This window comes from Antedon bifida, chromosome 6 (genome assembly GCF_963402885.1).
Source record: "Antedon bifida chromosome 6, ecAntBifi1.1, whole genome shotgun sequence".
Lineage (NCBI taxonomy): Eukaryota > Metazoa > Echinodermata > Crinoidea > Comatulida > Antedonidae > Antedon > Antedon bifida.
The window spans coordinates 6,567,142-6,591,233 of NC_136231.1; the positions used below are offsets into that span (position 1 = coordinate 6,567,142).

General features: G+C 34.3%; 4 protein-coding genes across 4 annotated transcripts; 3 read left to right on the top strand and 1 right to left on the bottom strand.

Moving 5' to 3' along the window:
- The first annotated feature begins 1,514 nt into the window (after positions 1-1,514).
- On the top strand, positions 1,515-4,306 carry LOC144844915 (pancreatic triacylglycerol lipase-like). The gene is made up of 7 exons (XM_078702024.1): positions 1,515-1,692; positions 1,985-2,216; positions 2,471-2,590; positions 2,863-3,123; positions 3,463-3,589; positions 3,691-3,885; positions 4,075-4,306. Exons 1-7 carry the CDS (start codon positions 1,540-1,542, stop codon positions 4,154-4,156), a joined length of 1,170 nt encoding a protein of 389 aa, XP_078558150.1. The 5' UTR covers positions 1,515-1,539; the 3' UTR covers positions 4,157-4,306.
- A 627-nt stretch (positions 4,307-4,933) lies between these two features.
- On the bottom strand, positions 4,934-10,107 carry LOC144844138 (pancreatic triacylglycerol lipase-like). The gene is made up of 9 exons (XM_078700884.1): positions 10,032-10,107; positions 9,321-9,742; positions 8,807-8,921; positions 7,912-8,028; positions 7,690-7,809; positions 7,035-7,295; positions 6,669-6,795; positions 5,915-6,112; positions 4,934-5,305 (listed from the first exon to the last, which is right to left on the bottom strand). Exons 1-9 carry the CDS (start codon positions 10,078-10,080, stop codon positions 5,227-5,229), a joined length of 1,488 nt encoding a protein of 495 aa, XP_078557010.1. The 5' UTR covers positions 10,081-10,107; the 3' UTR covers positions 4,934-5,226.
- A 2,246-nt stretch (positions 10,108-12,353) lies between these two features.
- On the top strand, positions 12,354-16,344 carry LOC144845035 (pancreatic triacylglycerol lipase-like; the record flags this gene model as incomplete). The annotated part of the gene is made up of 8 exons (XM_078702162.1): positions 12,354-12,776; positions 13,151-13,265; positions 13,546-13,662; positions 14,155-14,274; positions 14,497-14,757; positions 15,016-15,142; positions 15,612-15,809; positions 16,146-16,344. Coding segments are annotated over 8 exons (1,443 nt in total), but the record flags the coding sequence as incomplete, so codon positions are not given.
- Positions 16,345-17,910: 1,566 nt separating this feature from the next.
- On the top strand, positions 17,911-23,484 carry LOC144844720 (pancreatic triacylglycerol lipase-like). Its single transcript, XM_078701751.1, has 9 exons — positions 17,911-18,530; positions 18,874-19,295; positions 19,494-19,608; positions 19,941-20,057; positions 20,331-20,450; positions 20,886-21,149; positions 21,569-21,695; positions 22,252-22,449; positions 23,256-23,484. Exons 1-9 carry the CDS (start codon positions 18,437-18,439, stop codon positions 23,338-23,340), a joined length of 1,542 nt encoding a protein of 513 aa, XP_078557877.1. The 5' UTR covers positions 17,911-18,436; the 3' UTR covers positions 23,341-23,484.
- Positions 23,485-24,092: the final 608 nt, after the last annotated feature.

Genomic DNA, 24,092 nt, shown 5'->3' on the forward strand with positions numbered 1-24,092 from the left:
TTAACGGATGAATGGAGCTGAGGTCAATCTTTGGGTCAACCGACCGTCGTGTCTAATTCATTATTATTTATTTGCACGGCTACCCAGTCCTTACGTAGTCAGTCTACTTGCACAGGTCATTTAATTAACAATGTTTTTTTTTGTATCTACATATCTCTTTACACATTCTATTGTTTATTAACATACAATTTTTTAAATAAGAACATTATTTCTTTTTAAATTGATCTGTCAATATATTATCATTAGCATTTTTAAACATATGTATTTTCTTATGCCACAGTGCTAAAAAAAACCAATTCTTTGTCATATCTTTATCTACATTATCTCTTAAACGTTAAAGTAATTTACATATTTTTATTTCATTATTTAAACACCATTTAAAAAGTTGTATTATTTTTCGCAAACAAAAATGTCAATAAAATAAAATGCAATTAACCGATTTTTCACCGCAGATTCGAAAAAAGAGTAATTTAAATTGACTATTAAGTAATTAAGGATGAAAATAAATATCTCGAGTTGGACTTTCTGCAAAATCGACCAAATGGAATTATGCAGATACAAGCTGTTAGTGTTATGAAATATAGATATTATCTAATTGATAATACAATAAACAAGGTAGGCTACAACTCTGTGTTGCTTTTTTTTTGTATTGCAACTCATTACGTTTGAGTTCGCGAGAACATGACAGATGATGATATATAATCTACAGATATATAAATATGATAAAAGACATTAAGCATTAAACCTTATTAGTACACACGAACTGGCAACACAATGAGGTTTTTTTTGTCAATTGTAGCCACCATATTTGTGGCACAGGGGACAGCGAACGGTGAGTTATAAACATTTCAAATTTAGGCACGGTTATAATCCAGTAGAACTTCCTGTGTTCTGTTGTATGCTCAACAAATATCCCTTTAAGGTGGATTTAAGCGCGAGAAATTATTGTCTGTCAGGCACAAAAGTCACGTATACCAAGGCCTACTTTACAGCAGTGACCGTATGCCTATTTCGACTTCCAAATAGCCATGGGCTTGCTATATCAGTATATAGGAAGATATTTCCAATTATCACAATAACCAAAATCATGCATCTCATTGTGTGTATTGATATATTATATACTTCTCCGGCTGGGACTAAAAAATAGCAATAGGACACCCAATAAACCCTTTTAAGTTAGCTTAAAGTTTCATTTGAACAACAATGCAATAAGCAGAAACTTTCGTGTAACAGGCTTCAGCTTTTTTTTTCATTTTAGATGTTGACATTTTGGATTCCGACACTGTTTGTTACCCAGATTTGGGATGCTTCGATAAAGGCCCTCCCTTCTTTGATCCACTAAATCGTCCGATAAGTTACCTTCCAGACACACGAGACGAAGTCGGCACCGAATTCCTTCTGAACACGAGATCGAATCCAATAACTCCCCAATTTATATATACTACCGATCTATCAACACTGACGTCATCACTCTTCAATCCATCGAAAGAAACGAAAATAATCTGCCATGGGTATACTGAAAGTGCGTATGCTAATTGGATGGTTGAAATGGTTCCTGAATTTCTCAATCATAATGACTTTAACGTAATAAGAGTGAATTGGGCCAAAGGGGCAATGGCTGTGTATGGCCAGTCTACGGCTAACACAAGAATCGTTGGTGCAGAACTTTCATACCTATTAGATAAAATGAAGGTATATTATTATTATTATTATTTTATCAATGCATGAAAACATGGTCAACCGTTCTTGTGATAGAGATCGACCCGTGCGTGTAGCAAAGTTGTCTATAGGTACGGTCGACCAACGGTGCGCGTGAAATTTAATATTCGTCTATTGGAACGGTTAACCGATGCGTGGCATGGTCGGCTGTGCATATAGATACTTTCTACAAGCACTGTCAAACGTTCCGATAGTCAAAATTCTGGGATGGGTATTTCAATTATATTTTATTGAATAATGTAACAAATCAAGTGTTTTACACTAGATTCTGTACGGATACAGTGCAGACAAGGTGCATATAATCGGGCATAGCCTAGGTGCTCACATTGCGGGGTACGCTGGCGAGAAACAGACTGCACCTAAGTTGAAACGTATTACAGGACTTGATCCTGCTGGGCCTTACTTTGAAGATACTGATGTGGTGGTTCGACTCGATCCAAGTGACGCAACGTTTGTAGATGCTATACACACGGATACGGATCCCCTCTATACAACTGGTAAATATATTTTATTTTCACTGATTCGAATCAGGGAGCAGAACGAGATATCATCTACAAAAATTATGAAATGGTGGATAAAGGGTTTAAGTTTTATTAGAGTAGGCCAACTGCATGCTGTGGTTATTTTTTATTGTGATAAACGTTCCTAATGCTGTGCGTATACCAGACAATAATTATGATTTAACCCTTATTACTTTTTTTCGCTTGCTGATAAAACTAATTATTTTGGTTTATCACATTATTCTTTAAAGGAATGGGTATATACATGCCGGTTGCTCATTTTGATTTTTACGTCAATGGCGGACATGACCAACCAGGGTGTGACAAAGGTTTTATAAACCACATTGTTGTAGAAGGTGCGATCTATCAAGGTAATTGAAATTGTGTTGAATAAGTCTAGTGTTGTCATGTTGAAATGTGTAGTGGAAGTCTAAAGCGGCGGATTCGATATCACTGTTAAGTGTTACACTAGACACCGCTTAAGGAACTGTATTTTTTCCTAATGGACGCAACGCAAGGACGTACAGTATATACAAGTAACGGTCGCTTGTGATTGGTCACATTTGCGTGTATTCTCGTTGCGTATTTAATGTAATATATATGCTTAATTTGATATTACAAATAGTTTGGTTTTTTTTCAAAGGTGGGGTACAATTCGTGGCCTGTGAACATTTTAGAGCATGTGACATCTTCGTTGAATCGATAAACACCCAGTGTTCATTTTTAAGCTACGATTGCACATCCTACGGTTATGAGGATACGGGATACAGCAATTTTATAGATGGTAGATGCTTTGGACCAACAGTAAATCAAGCTCGGATGGGTTTTCATGCCGATGGGCCTATCAGTGGAAAAGAAAACGTCATATTTTTCTTACGTACTCGGGACAAGTCTGGATACTGTGGTAGGTTATTATAGCGAGATATAATCGTAAGGGATATCGGACCAGCATATGAGAGGCTTGTGTTTGAGACCTGCCTGTACTATATTGCTTGTATCATAAGAAAGGCTACTATACTTTCTTCGGATGAGATTTAATGCCGTTACATGACTCGACTTTGACTTTGTATATACCAATGTACATGTAATGAACATGTGTACAATAAAGATTATGGTAGACGCTATACTATGGCTGCCGCAGTCGTGGGTTCTAATCCGAATTTCCTCCACCGGCAAATGAATTGTGTACTACTAATAATAATGATAGTAATAATTAATTGTATTACTTTGTATTTTCTTTAAGGCCATCCATTCCTTTTCAATGTGTTCATCGATGATCCTGGATGGATAAAGGGAGACAAGGAGAAAGGGACTATATTTGTTACACTTATTGGACAAAATCAGCAATCTGAGAGAATCTTATTAACACCGTAAGCATCACATTCAAGCAATTCAAAATATTTATATTTATACAGTAATACTTTTCGAATTCCGGGATAAACAATGACTTCGAATGCTTTTTTTTGTATAGGGAAACCTTTCTAATGAAGCCAGGCGATGACTATAATTTCGTAGCAGTTTCTGACGTGATTCCAGGCCCAATAGTCGGTGCTACGATTGAGTGGGAGTACGATCCAGACTGGTACAAGCCTTGGGACTGGGACGTTTTCGTCAACCCTGAGATATACGTTCACAAAATGCTTATCCAAGACAAAGATGGATATACGTAAGAATAAATACAGAGTTTTCTGTACCACTATATTTCTTAATTCCTTCAAGCCATGTTGCGCTTGTGTCCCTTCAGTAATTGTAGGCCTACATGACCTGACAATACTATTGCAAACTCGTTACATCATGATGGGATAGCATAATGTTACTGTCTAATACTTTGTTATTTTACATTGTGTTTTTACAGATACGTGATGTGTGGCGATGATTCTCCAATAAAAGCCAACAAAGGAAGCAAAGCACTTTTTGCCGTTAATTCGTGCAAATAGGCAGATAATGTCGTTAATTCGTGCAAATAGACAAAGACTGTCTATTATGCTTCACATTGTTTTTGTCAGCAAACGTATTATAAATACATAATATTATTGTATTAAATCTCAATTGATCTACTAGACTGCGTATAAACGTATTAAAATAAATTATAAAGTGTTCTCCCATGGAATATTACTTTTAATTGTATTTCTTTTCAATAATCAGAATTGTTCTAATGTAATGACGAATAAGTAAATAAACTTACACAATTATGAAATTAAATGCTTTGTTCCAATCACATAGCTGTATTTGTTATTTTTCCTTTCAATCAAATCACCTTAGTTTGTTAATTGTACTATTAGTAATACATATAATTCAAATAGGTACAACGTCCAATTTACAATGACAGTATTTACATCATAATCTCCAAACCTTCACAGCAACATTTCGTTCATTTTAATATCATGTGTTTATGGGACGCGTGTAATAAAAACATTTGACGAGCAAACAACGAACAAACACTCTATCAAAACAATTACACCATTATGTTGAGTGAGATACAGAGCAGAACTTTTCATTGGTCCGAATGAAGATGATCATTTAAAAGTAAGGTTTTGTTTTATAATCATAAGTTTATTTGCTGGGTGCTAAAAAAACACCATGTTTTCCTAAAAATTTCAAACACATGAACAAACATAACCTGGTGACGATATAGAGGGCGCTCTATATTTTGCAAATAAGGACAATTTATACACTTACGCGCACATAAACAAGTATAACACAAACCATTAGCAATTAGTATAGTTTTAATTAATTTTAATCATTTGTAAAATTACGTCATAAACTAGGTAAGTTAACAAGGTAGGCCTATTAGAATATAATCGCAATACAGTGTGACAATGCCTTGTTGTCCAAACGCCAACAACAACTGAAGAAGTCAGACTAATATACAGAAGCTGCTATACACAATAAGTTGATCTATTATTCAAATCAATTAATTATAATAATTATTTTCATTTAAAGCATTAATTCTTGAGAATAAGATTCTCTCATTAAATCTATATTGAGATTGTCCGGTATAGATGTTCTATGTGCAAGTAGAAGATACAAACTCTTTGGTGGTTCTGTCTGCAACTATACGACTGTCATCACCACACATAGTATACCTGTAAACACATAAGGGAAATGGTTTTAAATTGACGTTATATAGCTTGGTTAACGGGTCGGAATTAATACAAGTCGTCATAGAGCAACCGCATTATTAAATACTTCAAGACAAAAACTACACTAGTTAGTTTAAATAACAGGTCATATAAAACACATATCTTCGGAAGTGTCTAATATTCCTAATATAATGATAAACCTACACACTTTAATATATGACCCAGTCTGTAGTTATTGTCTATTTTATGTTAGTCCACCAGTCGGCGTTTCGATTTTTGTCTGAAAACTACGAGCTAACGTAGTATACGTATGAAACGTATGCCGACAACACATTTGTCTTATCAGCTCACTATGTCGGTCGGTTGGTCGGATGGTCAGATGGTCGGATGGTCGGTCGGTAAACACTAACTTAAATTTGAGCACGCGACTGCAGCCATGTATATAGCCTTGTTACTAATATTAAGTCAAGAACCGAGACTATAGTTTATCATAACAAAAAAAGTGTTGGATATTTGATATGAAAACTTCGTGTTAAGCATGTATTCCTCATACTAACGTTCTTACAGTTATGCTAGAGTTTCTACATTTTATTCTCATGTCATTGTACTTACTGTTTGCCATCTTCAGCTGAAACAACCTCAATCTTATGTACGTATATCTCAGGATTTGTCCAGACGTCCCAATCCCATGGTTTATACCAGTCTGGATCGTAAGTCCATTCTAAGTACATGCGCGTCAATTTACCAGGGTCAGTGTCCGTGACACCAATGAAGCCATAGTTTTTATCGGGAGCCAGGTATTGTGATTCTCTAAAAAAAAAAAATAATAAGCAATAGCGTATTAACATTGGGATTGTCTTATAGATATGCATGTGCAGTACGGTAGTAAGGTACAATAATTTAATTCATCGTATCGTTGTAAATTAAATATAAGTATTTTCAGATACCAATCACTTAAAGGCAATTTACACAGACGAGCGGTAACGGTAATACAAATATAGAATATATGTTGTTCGTTATGACAATTTACACACACAACGCGGAGCGGACGAGCGGTTCCCGCTGAGGATAGATACACATTCTACGTGGGACAAGCTGCGTGGCTTTCCGCTTACCGTTACCGCTCGTCTGTGTAAATTGGCCTTTATGGGGAAAAAGACATATATACACATAATTGTAATAAAGACGTCTCTCAATATTTTCACCGTTATCATATTGAGGTAGTTGCCACCAATCGTCGAGATGCTGATGCCAATCCAATGCATGAATGATGATTTATACATACTAATTTGTTATAAAAATTCTTTTGCAACAACCCTGGCTAGCTGGGCCTGTTGAAATATATATATATCGTATCGTGTCTTACGTGGTTAGAGGAATCGTGCCAGTTTTTCCTCTTGTCCCTTCCAGTATTGCGAACACTTCGCCCTTCTCTCTAGTGTCCCCTAACCAGCCGGGGTCATCTACATATATCTGGAATCTGTACTGTTCACCTGTAACAAAGATAGAGTGCTAATAATCTCATAAAAACCATGTCACATGTGACCATGTGTTTGCCCTATTATTTTTATAATTCTATGATACAAAGTTAATGTATCACGGAACTTGTCTATAATACGGGTCACATAATGCATTACTGAGAATCGAGTATATAAAATAGTTGGTATTTTGTATTGGTTATACTATAGATTTGTTGAAAAACTGTATATTTAATAAATAGCATATATCTTACCACAGTATTCATACTCATCTCTTGTATTCGAGAAGTACATAACATTTGTAACCCCTGCTGGTGGTCTACTGTCGATAGAATGGAACCCCATCTGCACACCCTTGTTTTCGTAACACTTCCCGTTTCTGTAATCCTCGTACCCATCGTCATCTTGGCCGTACTGTGTGCACTCAAAAGAAGTGAATTTACACCTGCTGTTGATTGACTCGGTGAAGTATTCGTAGGACCGTACGTGGTTGCACGCAACGTATTGAACTCCCCCTTCAAAATAAAAACAAAGTTAGTAGTGAGTATTACCATAGTTCAAAATGTTATTCTTAATATTAAAAATAATATAGACTTTGTGATGCCCTATGGTATAAATAATGTATTGCGTTTATAAGTTCAGAACTTTGTATGCTGTAATCGATTTTGAATCCGGGACCCTAAACCTAACAATATAGGTTTAACTGTGTCTATGATAACGAATTGACAAAATTGTATCCGACACTACTTGACAAGAAAATTGCGAAACCTGACTTAATGTATGCGAATAGTACCTCTTAGGTCGTCGTCAACGCAGACAACCTCCTAATTACAACGTCGTATATGGAAAATCCAAACTCCTAGAATCGTCAACGTACACACTATATCGTTATTTAACATTTATACTTACCGTCGTAGATTCCCCCAGACGTTCTGATATTCGCAATTAATGATTGGTCACATCCGGGTTGATCGGTTCCACCATTGGCGTAAAAATCCATATGACCGACTGGCTCGAATATTCCGCAACCTACGTCAAAAAAAAAACAAGAAAAAAAAAACTAAATAAATAAAAATTTCAAGAATCAATAATAACATACTTATTAAACTTTATTAGAAAAAGAGTTATTACCAATAGTGTAGAATGGGTCGGTATCTGTATGAATAGCATCGACAAAAGTAGCGTCGGATGGATCTAAACGAACGATAATGTCGGTACCTTCAAAATAAGGCCCTGCTGGGTCCATTCCTAAAAAAAGAGATTAAACTATAACATTGGTTTGGAGAAATGCTGTTGAAAAGATACCAGAAACCAAAACATTTGGCAGAACGGAAGATGTTTAGAGATTAAGTGTTTAATATGGAATGATTTGCAGATCTTAAACAGGAATAAATATTCGTCTGATACCTTTGATTTACTGAAAAACAGAAATCTTATAAATAACACAAACAAATTATCAAAAATATATTACCATTTACATACAAATAATTTGAACATGGTTTCATTAAAAATGGATTTCTGTTACATATTTTATTTACTGTATAAAGGGTTTTTTCACACCTGTCCCGGCACGGTTCCGAAACATTGACGTTCGATTCGCCGAACCGGAACCGTGCCGAAACAGGTGTGAAAGATCCTTAAAGGTTGGTACTAGTCTATGGTTCCCTTTTTTACAGTTTACAAATTGTTATAATAAATAAATAATAGATAAATGAGAGTTGTTGTGTGAATCCATATTATGAACCTTATAATGACATCTTAACATATGGTTCAAACTTGATGAATTACATTCTACTTATACATCAAAGTAACACAATGTATATTTCACAAAACACTTCAGTGTTAAGCTCTGTCTACACAATCAAACTAATTTGATAAAACAAGTGCGATGTGTCCAAATATGGTAGTGATATGTACAAATATAGTAGTGATATGACACCATCATATCCATATATGGGTACATCACATTTTGTTGTCACATACTGTTTTATAGTGTAGACAGAGCCTTAGAATGCAATTGGCTTACCAGTGATCCTTCCAAGTTTTGGATTTGTCTGTCTTTCACCAGCATATCCAGCAACATGTGAGCCCAAGCTATGGCCAATGATGTGGACCTTATCAGCTGTATAGCCATAAAGTTCCTTTAAAAATTAAAAGAAATTAAATAATCAAATATAATAAGACATTTCGACATTAACTGTGTGCATCAATATGCATAATTCCGTATAGTGAGTTAACGATGATTGTTTGGTATTATTTGCGAAATTTATAAATAAAATAATAAAACTTGTATAAACTTTTAAATAATCTGGGGAGGATCCAGATATTTTCTAAAAGGGGGAATAAAGAAAAGGGGGCACTTCAACCAAGGACATACATTCTTTTTTGTATTAGTCAGGGGTGCAGCGTACATTCGCATTCTTTACAACATATTTATGACTTTTAAAAGATCGTGTTTGTAAGTGATAAACATGACACACACGACCCGTTAAAAAATAAAATAATACAACCTTTATAAACCGTTAAATAAAATATTTTACCTTTAATTTGTCAATAAGAAAAGATATTTCAGCACCAACAATCCGTGTATTGGCTGTTGCCTGACCGTATGTAGCAGTGGACCCTTTGCCCCAATCGACTCGAATCACATTGTAGTCACCCGCGTTAAGAAATTCCGTTGCCATATCTTCCATCCACCATACGAGGCCATTTTCCATATACCCATGAGAGATGAATTTTGTCTCTACACTCGGGTTAAAATGAGATCCTGATATTGTTGATAAATCGGCTGTGGATAGTTCATCGTAAGATACTGGGTTGGAGCGTGTGTTCAAGAAAAAACGGGTTCGGACATCTTCGCGATTATCCGGAAGATAGCTAATCGGACGATCGGGCAAGTCGTAAAATGGCTTTCCTTTATCGAAACAACCGAGATCTGGATAGCAAACGGTATCACTACCGACTACAACAATAATAGAAAATGGTAATAATAAAAAATGGAGGAATAGTAATTGAAAATAATAAAAAAATAAGATAATAATAAAAAATGTTTACTGTTCACGTCTCTGCGATGATACATACGTATGTATAAATGAATGACACATATCGCCACTATTATAGCTATGAAGTTATTCGATTCGAGTACAGTTATAGTCATCAGACAAGAAATCGCATGGCTGTTTATTGTCGCTAGGCAAGATACCGTACAGGATTCGGGCGATAAAGTATTATTCATAAAAACCAATACTTACTTGCAATTGTAGCAACGACAAACACGTTCAACAGGAACAAAACCTTCATGTCGAGGAATATTATGTTTTAATGCTGTTTGATGAAACATACGTTACGACATGACTTTATATTGTCTAGTTTTCAGAATTTAGAAGGATAACAGCTATTGGTTTATGCAGCTTACGTGGCTCATGAGGTAATTAATGCATTTCGGAAGCTTCAGATCTCTGATTGTTAATAATTATGACAAATTAACAGTACTAAAGTAAATTACTTAAAACAATCTTATCAAAGTTAATTAACACCAAAGCAAGATAAATTGTAAATTACTGAATTACATGACCATGGTAGCTAGAGTAAAAAATGATAACACTATGACACCTCACTTGACAATAGCAAACATGCTAAGGTGGTTTCACCTTGTGAGGCGCCTTTCTGTAAAAATAATATTGAATAAAAAAAATAAATAAAACATGATTACTAAACAATTTACATAGAATTGTTTAATTATTATATTGTATTTCTATTGTTGTTATATTGATTTTATTGTTTTTATCCTATTTCTGGAATAAAAAATATGAAAATATGGAAAATGTTGAAACTTTGTTCATGGACTAACGAATATTCTATTCTATTCATTAGTCCATGCTTTGTTATATCAACTCTTAGCAAGGATAACGAAACTTTACATCAAGAAGATTTTAACATACCAGTATTTCATTATATGACGACAATGCTAGAATGTTACAGATAACACATATACATTCAACAGATATAGAAGATAGGCATGCCACTTAGCGCAATATCACATATGGTAAGCGTCTGAGATGACGACATCTGTTGTTTTGTTAACGATAAAAGTTTATTTCGAAATTTCTAATGTGTCGAGATAAGATTTTGATTAAACTAATCAAATAGATAAGCGATGCCACATCTGTTATATTGTAACAATTATTAGTTATATATTTAGCTAAAAGGTCTTGTTTATGTCCGTTTTGTTAAACGTGTTTATGTCAGAGAAGAGTGCCTTCTCTAACTAAAGTAACAACGTTAATAAAGAAATATATTATATATTTTATATATTCAAAATTAATTAATTAATGAATTTATTATTTTAATAAATTAATAATTAATGGCCACGTAAGAATTAACAAACGGACGGGCGGATGGTGGCGTGCGTGTATCTTCTTTATCTCGTTCCATCGTTTCTTTTCAGGTCAATGTTGTTATCAACTAAATATTAAAGAATATTTAATTTGTTATTAAATGTCAGTTAGACTTAATTCTAAACTGCATCTTGCCAGGTTGTCAAGATGAATCTAGTGAAGATTCTGTTGTTTTGTGTTATAATTTCTATAACGTATGCTGGTGAGTATTTACTCTGTTTTGTTAACGATCAATTCTGTTTCTATATTTAAATAATTATAACTCGCTTCAACTATAAATGATAAGTCATTGATTCCTGGACAAAAAATTATGTTTATAATTTAATTTTACCAGGGAAGAGTTAAAATATTATTATTTATTTATTTATTTATTTATAATTGAACTCTTCCCTGATTTTACTATGTAGGCCTTTTTCCAAAACTTGACGAAAATACGTAGGCCTACTGTACACAAGAAAAATAACATACTGAATATTGGATCATGTATTTTAGACTGCAGTGTATGAACACACATTCTCTGATTATTTTTATATAAATTAGACCAATAAAAGATGAATTGAATTGAATTCATACTGGATCAGACGTTGTCAGTTATGCCACGAAATGTTTAGACTTAATTGGCCTTCTTTTTCATTAATTAGAAAGATTAGGCCTAAACTACGTCGTTTAATAGATGCAAGAGTGAAAATGAAAAAAGTAAAATGTCTTGCAGCTAAAATGATGTGTTTCCTGAAACTTTTTACTAACCCGCGTTTTTGCAAAAGTGACGAAGACGTTTGTCGGAGGGATATAGTTAAGAATGTTCTTATTTCAACGATTAAAAACAAGATTATGTATTGGTAGCATCTTCGAAATGATTATATTAATACTAAATATTAAAGAAAAATAGCATGATCGGTGAATTCGTAGGTCATAAATTGTTTGTATTAAAATGTGTTAAGTGGAAAATGTGATGTTAGCGAAATGATAACCATATGGGTACCCCCATTCAGGAGATACCCCCACTAGGGGACAATTTATTGGGTTCCGAAGGTGTCCTCTTAATAGGGGTTCCACTGTATACAATCGAGTAGGCCTTTCAAAATACTCTGCTGGTGTTTCACCGTTTTATTCCATCACTTTGTCTTTGTACTAGCTACACATTAAAATATATTATCACTGTATTTATTTATATTTTTAGCCGACCAGACAGTGTGCTACACCGATTTAGGTTGCTTTGATAAAGGATGGCCATTTTATGATATCCCCGATAGACCAGTTAGCTATCTCCCTGACACCAGAGAAGATGTCGGCACTGAATTTCAATTGAACACACGGAAGAACCCAATTGCCCCTCAGTACCTATCAGCTAGTAACACCACTACCATAAGCAATTCTTGGTTCAACCCTAAGCATCCGACCATATTCATATGCCATGGCTACGCGGAAAACTCGGATGTTGCTTGGGTGCATACACTGGGCACAACGTTTATAAATAACGGTGACGTAAACATCATCAGAATAAACTGGGAAAAGGGCGCCACCATTCTGTATGGCCAATCAGCGGCAAATGCCAGAATTGTAGGAGCTGAGACTTCTTTTTTGATTGACAAAATAAAGGTAATTCAATTACATTACAGTTATACTATAGAAAGTTTCTCTAAAACAACGTTGTCTTTCAAATTAAAATGTACCCATGACGTTCTGCTATTGGACAATTATAACTATTGGGATTATCCTTCACATAAACATACATTTTAACTATAGTAAATTATGTTAAAATGTTCTCAATATTGTTACAGTCCCCCTAAAAAAACTCTGTATAACATAGTCAAATGCAAATGTTTATTATTACTGTAACAATTTCAATGCTTACAACAAATAAAAATAAAAATTGGATGAGCTCATAAAGAAAAAAACTTATTCTTTTAGCCTTTATATTATTTCATATTCACTATTGATTTTGTTGGTATACTTGATATTGTTGTTTTTAGTCTCTGTACGGTTACAGTGCTTCTAACATCCATATGATTGGCCACAATCTTGGCGCGCATATAATGGGATACGCGGGAGAAAGGCAGACGAGTCCACAGATTGGAAGAATTACTGGTAAATAAACCCTTTTTTTTAGTCTGTCCATTCTTCCAGGAGGCTATGTTTGAATAAGGCAGCTTCTTAGGTCTATCTCATAAACATAACGGTTCCGCAAGACAAACAACATTGTCTTGGATTGGCCACTCCTAAAATACAATTATCAGTGACACACTCACTAAGGTTACATTATGTTAAAATTGTTCCTTTTTCTCTCTAAAATGAATGGAAACCTTCGAAAAAACAACTGATAATATATTATTAATTTAATATTCATCCAAATGACATTTAAATTCAGGATTAGACCCAGCAGGTCCCTATTTTGATGGTACAAACAAAGCCGTGCGACTAGATCCTACAGATGCTGAGTTTATCGACGTCATTCACACAGACACAGATCCTGTATATACTACAGGTATGTTATTACGTTTTACAGCACTGTGTTTGAAACAACTATAAATTTTCGGGAGATTTTCGACAAAATTGTCTTCACACTAGGCAAACCTGGTTACAACTTGTGTGAAAAGTGTATAAGTCAAAGATTCAGTTAAAATTAAAATAGAAGCATAAGTGTCAGTTGGGAACATTAATAAAGTAACTACTGTAGGCATAAATTATTCTGGGGCTGTTAAATGCAGGTGTAAAAAGATTATAATGGTTGAAACACAATATATCGATAACTGCAATGGTTTCTTAAACGTACGGACTGTTTTATTATGACAATAAGTTGATTGGGGTATGACTCCAATCAGTAATGAATTATTGGCCCATTCATAAAATAATAACACAATTTTGAGAAAGAAGGCTTCCTTCATTAAACTTGGTTCTACAAGATGGAGTCTGATATATTTTTCAAATACCTTTTCCCACATCTTTAATATTTAAATTTCAATCATATTCTTTGCAGGAATGGGCATATATATGCCTGTAGGCCACATGGACTTTTATCCAAACGGTGGCAGACAACAACCCGGATGTGATCGTGGATTGTTTGAACAAATCGTCCTAGAGGGTGAACTTTATCAAGGTAATTTTAACAAAATATGAATGCATTGTCTATAATGGCAAAGAAATACGATAGCACCAGTAACTAAACAATTTAAATTGCGCCCCCTATATCGTCACACAAAAATGTTCTTATGTGCTGCGCCCTCTACATCGTCACACAAATCTGGTTTCTTAAGGCTAAACGTATCTAACAACGACTAAATCCAATTAAATCATCTGTTATGGGTTATTTTATTTATAGGTGGAGTAGAATACGGATTTTGTGATCATTATCGGGCAATTGACATTTATCAGGATTCTATCAATAGTAAAGATATATTTACGGCCTTCGATAGTAAAACTTACGGCTACGGAAAAGCAGCGTACCAAGCCTTTGAGGATGGTGACATATTTGACCAAGATTCTAAAGTTGAGATGGGACATTATGCTGACGTACACTTCACCCCCGGTGACAATAGCAGAATATTTTATTCTGCTACTAGAGGAGACGCACCATTTGCCGGTAAAACTTGTGGTGTTAAAATTTCATACACTTTTAGCCAATTACAGGATGGATACAGGTCAGGATTGAACCCTAGACCTTGGTGAAACAATCACGTTAAGCACCAAAGCTCCACATATTCTTACGAAATTAATCACAATCAATCCTTCTCGACCCTTCCCATCCATCCCACGGGACACTGCCTGCGTCATCGGCATGCATAATAATTAACATTATTAAAACAATAGTTATAACAATATTACAACTCATATTTTTTAGGGTTTCAGTACCATTTTGACGTTTACATTGACGATCCAGGATGGTGGAAAGGAGACAGTGAGAAGGGCACCATCTTCATTACTCTTATAGGATCAGACGCAACTACCAATCGTATTCAGCTTACACGGTAAGCAATGCGTAAATAAACAGATCGTAAAGAGACTGACAAATATAAATAGAACAAGAAAAGTAATAATGAATAAACATAATAAATGATAATAAATAAAAACCTGGTTAATACTAAAGAGAAGATGAATATGATAGTAGTATGCGTATGATTAAGAATATTAATAATTCAGAGACAGTATTTTTATAATCGTCATTTTAATAATCAACATTATAAATTATAATTGTTTTTTTATTTCACCTTATTTAAAGAGGGTGACCCTAAACATGCTGTCAATCAAGGGGCCCTCTTGATGAGTGTGGCAGTGACTGTGTGCATACTAGTACACTGGGGGTAACCTCCTACTCGTCTCGAAAGACGTACTAGGTTCTTTAGTGCACATGAGCCAGCATACAAATATTGGGTTGCATTCATAAACTATTATGATGATGATTACATCATCTATATTGTTAACTATAATTGATTTCAGTGATTCGTTGTACATCACACCAAATGAACACATCAAAGTGGTTGCTATGGCTGACATAGACCCGGGTAAATTATCTGGTCTTTACTTTGAATGGGAATATGATCCTGATTGGTACAAACCGTGGGATTGGGATTTGTGGACCAATCCAGAGATCTACGTCCACAAAATTGACATTAAATCAGGTGATATAGGAGACAGGTATGTGAACTTCCTAATAATTATACAGTAGAATCTGTACCTCGTGAAAATTTCAATTACACAATTTCTATAATTATATTAACAGTGGTGAATAGAAACTGTATGCTAAATATATATCTACTTTCCAGGATCTACAATAGTTAATATTTATACACAATACACAATGTAACTTTCACAATGAACTTAGTAGTAAGCCTACTCAAATAAAATATTTCAAATCTGTCATTTATTAGATGATTTAAAGATGATTGTATTATATTTTTAAAACTTAATGACAGTAATGATACATTTGAATTGATTAAACACAATTTGCTTTTTATTTCGCTTTTCTTTAAGTTACATTATGTGTAGCAGTGACGAAGAGATTGAAGCCAACACCGACATACGGGCATTTTTCTCAATGTCTGATTGCAAGTAAACAAATGACGTCATCAAGATTTGACCACGTGACATAATATTAGTAGATTATAATGTTAATTATACCAAAGATAATATAAACAAAATATCCTGTTCTACACTAATACACTACATAGACCAACTTTAACTTGGTTACCATGAGAATATTTGTTTGAAATTATTTTTGAATAATTTTATGAAATAATAGCAATAGACACATCTAAATCTCAGGTTTAGAAGCTTTGATGGACCAATAATAATTTAATATAACGTCAGGGAAGATCATTCTTCCCTGAAAAATTTAAGTTTACTGTGGCCTTATTTAGAACTAATGACTCAATTAGTCACAAAATTATGATATGATTGTTGGAACTAATACTTCATAGCTTACAACGTAAGAATAATAAAGCAAATACATAAAACTATATGGATTCCATGTTCATTGTTTGTCTTTCTTTTTCATTATGTTCTGTATAATATAATGTATTAATTTATTAAACGTACGCAGTTATATCAGCATGAAGGAGCATTCACTTTTTAAAAATTTTGTTTCGTTTTTTAAATAGTTTCGATAGAACCATGCCTTGCTTCGATTATCTCCCATAAAAGCTTGGTTCTCACCAGGACGCAACGCAAAGACGCAAGTGAAGCAGAAACACACATTACTAAAGCTTGGTTCCCACTAGCGACGCAACGTAACGTAATCTACGCAACGTAAGCAAATGCCCTTCTAATAATTATGTTTGCCCCCGCCTGTGTGAAATCAAACCTGAGATGTTTGCAGCAGTATTGCATCTTCTGTTCCCACTTGTGATTACGCAATACAACACTTTGCGTCGATACGTCGCTGCGTTGCGTTCTAGTGAGAACCACGCTTTATTATAACAACGTATTTAAAAACAATTCAGCTTAGGCTTGGTGAATAAGGATTTAAGCGAGCACAACTAACTGGTACTGCATGTTTACTGAAAGGCATGTATTTGTTTTTTAAGGCTCAAACTGTTATCATGTTTGTATAACAAACGGACACTAAAGTCATGATGCTTTCTGATGTGAAATTTTAGTAGAAAATCCAGATGTGTTAATGTAGTGATAATGAAGTGATTAGCGTAACACGTACATCCAATGTTAGGAATAGAAAGTAAACAACAACATCTGACCACATATGCTTAAACTAATTAAATAATTAATATCTAACTAAATAATATGCTTGTTAACTTGTTTACTACGGTATAAATGTTACATTTTAGTTTATATAATAATAGTATATACATACATACATACATACATACAGGTGAGGTAGATAATTAAACTTTTATTCACAACACAATAAAGAGAAGAAAATGTTTACCTGAAATGTTCGTTTAACAGCTGAAGACTTCATCCGTGGAATGAGTCGTTTCTCGCGGTGGACACTTGACAGCTGTTAGACGAAATGTTCTTCATGTTATTTTGATGTGATCAAAAGTTTAATTATCTACTTGATATACATACACACAGATGAGTATTCACGCTAATACATGCAGATTAATAAATATTATTGGCCCATACAACAGGCCAAAATCAACTAGAGATCTAAATTTATTTTGTTCTAGCTCAAGTTGGCATACTAGACGTATGGAACGCTATATGTACCAAAATGTTATCTTCTTACTAATCGCATTGCTACTGTACATTATTGTGAAAAATAATAGGGAGATTTCGATTTGCGACGACCGAAATACGTCTCTAAATCGTGTTCCCACTAGCGATGCAACGTAACTCAACGCAACGACGTATTGACGCAAAGTTCTGTATTGCGTAATCACAAGTGAGAACCGACGACGCAACATGCAGTGCTGCAAACATCGCAGGTTTGATTTCATGCAGGCGGGGACAAACACAATTATTGGAAGGGCATTTTCTTACGTTGCGCAGGTCGCTAGTGAGAACCAAGCTTAATGTCGGCAACCTTAAGATACACATATTATCATATAATACCGCCAATTACTTGATGTATACTAAAACAAGTCGCAATCAAATTAATGAAGAGAGATACCGGCGGATTTTATCATGAACTATGTGAATGCAATTTATAGATAACGCATCCTTTTCAATAACTTACTAAGGAACCATACGTTACAAATCATTCACTTTCACACGTATGTGCGTAATAAAACTGATTCTTAACACGGCTATCCTGACTCTAGATAGCTTTGATCCTATAGACAGCTGATAGTACAGGTGTCAACATGGCGTCAAAATCAGTAGTAATTCTGAGCATTTTGCTGCTTTCTACAGTTAAATGCGTCACTGGTTTTAAACCTCTACGTGATTGGATATTTGGTGAGTTTTTAATTTTTTTAGAATTAATGTTATATTCTTAAATAAGCTTCCTGAAGAAAACGATCTTATATCATTACATTATTGTTTAAACAAACTCAATAATAGCAGAATAGTATTGACTAAATTCATCAATCAAATTATTATATTGATATCAACCAATTAATCATGGTGTTTCTTCGCTATACTAAACAAATAGTTTCAATTTCATTATTAATTGTATACGTAGGCAATATATTATAATATACAATTTCTGGCATCGAGACATACCATCCACCTTATAAGTACATAAGTTATACACCGAGTCCAACAAAGGTATACCGATTATCAGTGTATTTTCTTGTAGGCAAATCTACAATCGTCTGCTACAGTGATATCGGGTGTTTCGATAAAGGACCGCCATTTTATGATGTACCGGATCGTCCTATAAGTTACCTACCTGATACCAGAGACCAAGTTGGCACAACTTTTCTTCTAAACACCCGACAGAACCCAACCCACCACCAAGAACTAAAAACAAATGACTTATCGACCATTACAAACTCCTTCTTTAATCCCGTCTTGGAGACAAAGATTATAACTCATGGGTTTTTGGAGTCCGGAAACGTTTGGTGGCTAGAAGATATGAAGACAGAATTTCTGAATAATGATGATTTTAATGTTATAAGAGTTGGCTGGGCTCCCGGGGCACGTGAGTTATACGGGCAAGCAAGTGCCAACACTCGAATTGTTGGTGCTGAAATATCATTTCTATTGGACAAGTTAAAGGTAACGTAATGTTTATTATACAATGTTTTGTTTTTGTTTTCAGTTTTTAAGAGAGTTCTCGTAAAACGAGAGAAATATAATGTTTTAACACACTGTTATTCAAGGGAACCATTGTTAGTCCAGAAGATGACCCGTTCTACTGTATGTGTTTGTATAAACTATAGAAAATCAGATTATTAGCATTGGTGTATTCCACAGGAATTGTATGGCTACACCGCTGATAAAGTCCACGTGATCGGACACAGTCTTGGCGCTCACGTCGCTAGTTACGTAGGAGAGGAGCAAACTAATCCTAAACTAGGACGAATTACAGGTATAAAATATATGTTGGGCAACCCCTATTCAGGAAAAACCTCTATTAAGGGGACAGTTTTTTGGTCCTGAAGATATCTCCTTGATAGGGTTCTAGGTCTGCATTACCTTTGAATTCACATGTTACGTCCCTCGTAACCATATATCTAGGCATGCCCTGCATATAATTTAAAATTAATATAATTGCCATTATAGCTTATACTATGAATATACTATAATAGACAGAGTTGTACAGCAAAGTTTTACCTAACCCGAACATGTCTAAATTAATGTTAATGGAGTATGTACTTAGACTTAATGCCATCATTTGACATTATTAATCTGTTTATTCAGGAATGGATCCAGCAGGTCCCTATTTCGAAGGCATGGATATCATTGTTCGTCTGGATCCATCCGATGCAACGTTTGTTGATATTATTCACACTGACACAGATCCGATCTATACATTTGGTAAAAGAATAGGCTCTTAATTGGCTCACAAGATACACATATAACGTCATATGACCTAGACCTACTAGTGGTGTCAGTATAATAAGTACTGAAATAAAGAAAGATAGAAAAAAAAAATTATTAAACAAAGACATGTTACCGTTTTCGTTGAACGAAAAATGAATAACCAGGAAGACACGACTCTCAATATAATAATGCAAGTCTCTATTTCGGCATTCTTTTTACTTCCATGTATATTCTAATTAAATTCTAAACATTATTTGTCTGAATTAGGATATGGAATATATGTACCGGTTGGACACATGGACTTTTACCCAAATGGAGGGTTCGAGCAGGTTGGCTGTGATCAGGGTATTATATCTAATCTTATCACAGAGGGCGGTATGTACGATGGTAAGTTGTGTACAATGGAAAATAATAAAAGATCGATGATTTCGAAATTATTACCAAAAATACTAATTTCCCAAGCCTACTATTTTAAATGATTATATAATAATTTTACACGAAAGAAATATTAGTAAGTGTGATTTGCTTAGATATGGTAGTGATATGACGTCATCCTGTCCATATATGGGTACACCACATTTTTTGTCACATAAAGTTTGATAGTGCAGACAGAGCTTTATATATACAATATGAATATGCTATATAAATTGTATCTGATTTCTTTTTATTTAAAGTTGATATAATTATGCTTACAGTGTATTTATTATAACTACAGTTTGAATTCTAGTCTTTGTCGGAAGATGAAAAACGTCACCTCGGCTTTTGTTTTGTTGATGTTTATGTTTGTTTTGAAATAAATAGAATTAATGTTAAATATTACAGCCGGTGTCCAGTACGTGGCCTGTAACCATATGCGTTCATACGAATACTTCATCGAGTCAATCAACACAAAGTGTCCATTCAGGGCGTACGAATGTACCCATAGAGGTTATGGCAAAGACGGTTACAAGTACTTCTCCCGTGGCGAGTGCTTCGATGGAAGTGAAGGAGTTAGGCTAGGCTTCGATTCAATTCATCACAAGCCTGCCGATGGTGTAAACAATGTAATCTATTATTTGGAGACTAACGATAAATCATCATACTGTGGTAAGAATATTGACAAATAAATACTAACATTCAATTTAACGAGAAAATAGTTACGGCAATAAATAAATAATAACACTACAAATAATAAACATCGTCTAATTAGGCTTCTTCCAATTTCAAATTTGATTTCAATCAATGATATTAAGTATTTTATTTTTTTTGGATATCCATTTGACTCGAGTCGAGTCTGTTGTACTGATTTTTTAATTGTTTTAAATGTTTATATTATATGTATTTATGTGACTCTGGTTAATAAATAAATTGAATCACTCAAACTATATAATTTCATGTAAAGTTGAAATGCACTATCATAATTATACCAGCAAGGTTGCGTATGTTTAATGTAAAAAATATACGATTTGGCATACAATTTTGCTCAAGTTTCAAATACATACATACTTTGTTGTAATGTTTTTCAGGGTATAATTTCAAGTTTGAAGTATTCATAGACGATCCTGGTTGGATGAAAGGTAGTACCGAAAAGGGCAAGCTGTTTGTGACACTTATGGGGTACAATGCCCAATCAAAGAGGATTGCGCTAACAAAGTAAGAAAAACTCATTGTTATTTCAAATTATTCTGGGGCCCTTTGCAAATTGCACAGGGCCTTGACAGCGAAAAGGATACCCTACAAATTGGTAAAGTAATTTATCAATTGGTCTGGAACATTATCAGAAAATACGTTTTATTTTGTAAATTGGAACCTTGGGTCGTTTTGTTGGGAACAAAATAACTTAGTTTTTATGAAAAATATTTCCTGAGAAAAACATGATTTGTTCAAACTAAACTGTTTAGTGTTCCTCTAAAGCTTTGTCTACAATATCAAACTTTATGTGCCTATATATGGGCATGACGATGTCATTATCACTACCATGTTTGGGCATACACTACCATATTTGGGCACATCACACTTTTGTGTCACATAAAGTTTGATAGTGTAGACAGAGCTTAACAATTAGGTAGGTTAACTACTTAACTTGTGTTTCCTATGGTCTATAAGTATTTTTGGGTCGGTGTAAAATAATCTACAAATACCAAGCCCAGGATTAGTTTAATCTAGAATCTTGTTAATCTCTTATTTTGATACTCGTATTTTAATATAGGAATTCCGAGTCATTTATACCTGGAGCACTGAGCACATACATAGCCGCGTCTGACGCAGACCCTGGTACACTGTCTGGAATTCTGTTTGAGTGGGAATACGACCCAGACTGGTACAAGCCCTGGGATTGGGATATTTGGACCAATCCGGAGATATACGTTCACAAGATTGTTATCACTGATGGAGAGTATTCTAGCAGGTATGATTTAGTATAGTATTAGTATACACGTTTAAACAAGTTGTATACACATTTTGTTTAAATACGTTTTATAAGAAAAAACAGATAACTCTGACGTAATTTGTACTTTTTACTAAGTACTAAATACACGAAAAAGACGCTTTGCTACTCTACAGTAGTTGCAAACAATTACAATCCTGTTGGCGCAGTACCCGCTGCTTACGTGGGCTCGAATCTAACCCTAGTGATCTGGAGGTCGTGGGTCCCACCCGAGAATTACATGCGTATTTTTTCGTAAGTATTCTCAATGTACACAGTATAAAGTACAAATTACGTCAGAGTAGGGCAAAACATCTGACCAATTACTCAACACCCTGACGCAAAGCTACTCCACAGTAGTTACACAAACAATTACAAGTAAAACAGGTTGAAATATAAAGAAACATTAGAGAACATAAGAGCAATTTTTTTGCTGAAATGAATTAACATTTAATTTATATCAAATGTCAAGAACTCCTTATAAATGCCCGTATGTTCTAGAATGTTCATGTTACTGTTTAGGTTAAGGAAATTGTGATGTATTAGATAAATCATGATATTTAATCTTTAAGCAGCAGTACCTAAATGCAATTAAACTACTTTGCAATGAGATAATTGTCGATTTTAAAAGCAGAGAAAGAAACTCCAAGCCACGCCACCAAATAAGGCTGAATTTAAAGATAAATCTAGTGAGAGTGAAATAAGTTATACCTTGTTACTATTTTACAACCATTTATGATATATATTCATTGTATTGGTAAATCATTTGTTTCCCTTTTCCATTTCAGTGTTACCATGTGTGGGGCTAGGGGAGACAAAATCAAGGCAAATGAAGACACTGTTGCCATGTTTCCTGTCAATAACTGTGACTAGGTGTCCCTTGAAGTGTGAAGGCAGATACAAATAGAAACAGTTCCAATTGAGCCTAACACAATGATTTATGATAATTTTATCTATTTAAAATATACAATTTCAATTTTATTAAAATTGATGCTAAATGTAATCGATTAGCCAATAAAGCACACAATTTGGAAAATGTTTTAACATCAGATTTATTTGAGTCCTAATTATGAAATAATATAATATTATGCTGATGACGGTTATGGCGATATTAAATATAATACGTTAGTCATAGCAAAGATGTTTTCATCTATTTATTAAGTCGTGTTGAGCGAACAGGTAAAACATTCTGATGTTTCATATACGGTACACAGGCAGAGCCCGAGAGACTTTAAGGGGGGGGGGGGGTGTGGGGAGGGGAAATACATACACACGATACGTACTGTTCAATCTAGTTTACTTACATGCAGGCATAAACCGCATAGTTTTGGTACGAGAAAAGAACATATGGTAAAAGATAGTATATCTATCCATTAAATTGTTTCAATAAAAGCTAACAGATAACATTGGTTAGTAATAGGTCTAAGTGTGTGTCACACAAAATGTTGATTACACAATGATAAGGTCGGTAAGCGTAAAGGTATTTAAATAGCAGATAACTAATGTGTTCCAATTGTATTACAAATACGTACACGATTCTCGAGTCTGTAATTGCAAAAATGAGGTTTGTAACATTTATTGCCGTTACCTTTGTTCTCATTGATTTGGCATGCGGTAAGTAAAGT

Bases quoted from the DNA above. Each gene is read 5' to 3' on its own strand.
- LOC144844915 (XM_078702024.1), top strand. From the start codon at position 1,540: ATGGTTGAAATGGTTCCTGAATTTCTCAATCATAATGACTTTAACGTA. The intron at 1,693-1,984 runs GTATATTATTAT...GTTTTACACTAG, and splicing joins ACCTATTAGATAAAATGAAG to ATTCTGTACGGATACAGTGC. The intron at 3,124-3,462 runs GTAGGTTATTAT...ATTTTCTTTAAG, and splicing joins GGACAAGTCTGGATACTGTG to GCCATCCATTCCTTTTCAAT.
- LOC144844138 (XM_078700884.1), bottom strand. From the start codon at position 10,080: ATGAAGGTTTTGTTCCTGTTGAACGTGTTTGTCGTTGCTACAATTGCA. The intron at 8,922-9,320 runs GTAAAATATTTT...TAATTTTTAAAG, and splicing joins TTCTTATTGACAAATTAAAG to GAACTTTATGGCTATACAGC. The intron at 5,306-5,914 runs GTAAGTACAATG...ATGTGTTTACAG, and splicing joins TCAGCTGAAGATGGCAAACA to GTATACTATGTGTGGTGATG.
- LOC144844720 (XM_078701751.1), top strand. From the start codon at position 18,437: ATGGCGTCAAAATCAGTAGTAATTCTGAGCATTTTGCTGCTTTCTACA. The intron at 19,296-19,493 runs GTAACGTAATGT...TGTATTCCACAG, and splicing joins TTCTATTGGACAAGTTAAAG to GAATTGTATGGCTACACCGC. The intron at 20,451-20,885 runs GTAAGTTGTGTA...TAAATATTACAG, and splicing joins AGAGGGCGGTATGTACGATG to CCGGTGTCCAGTACGTGGCC.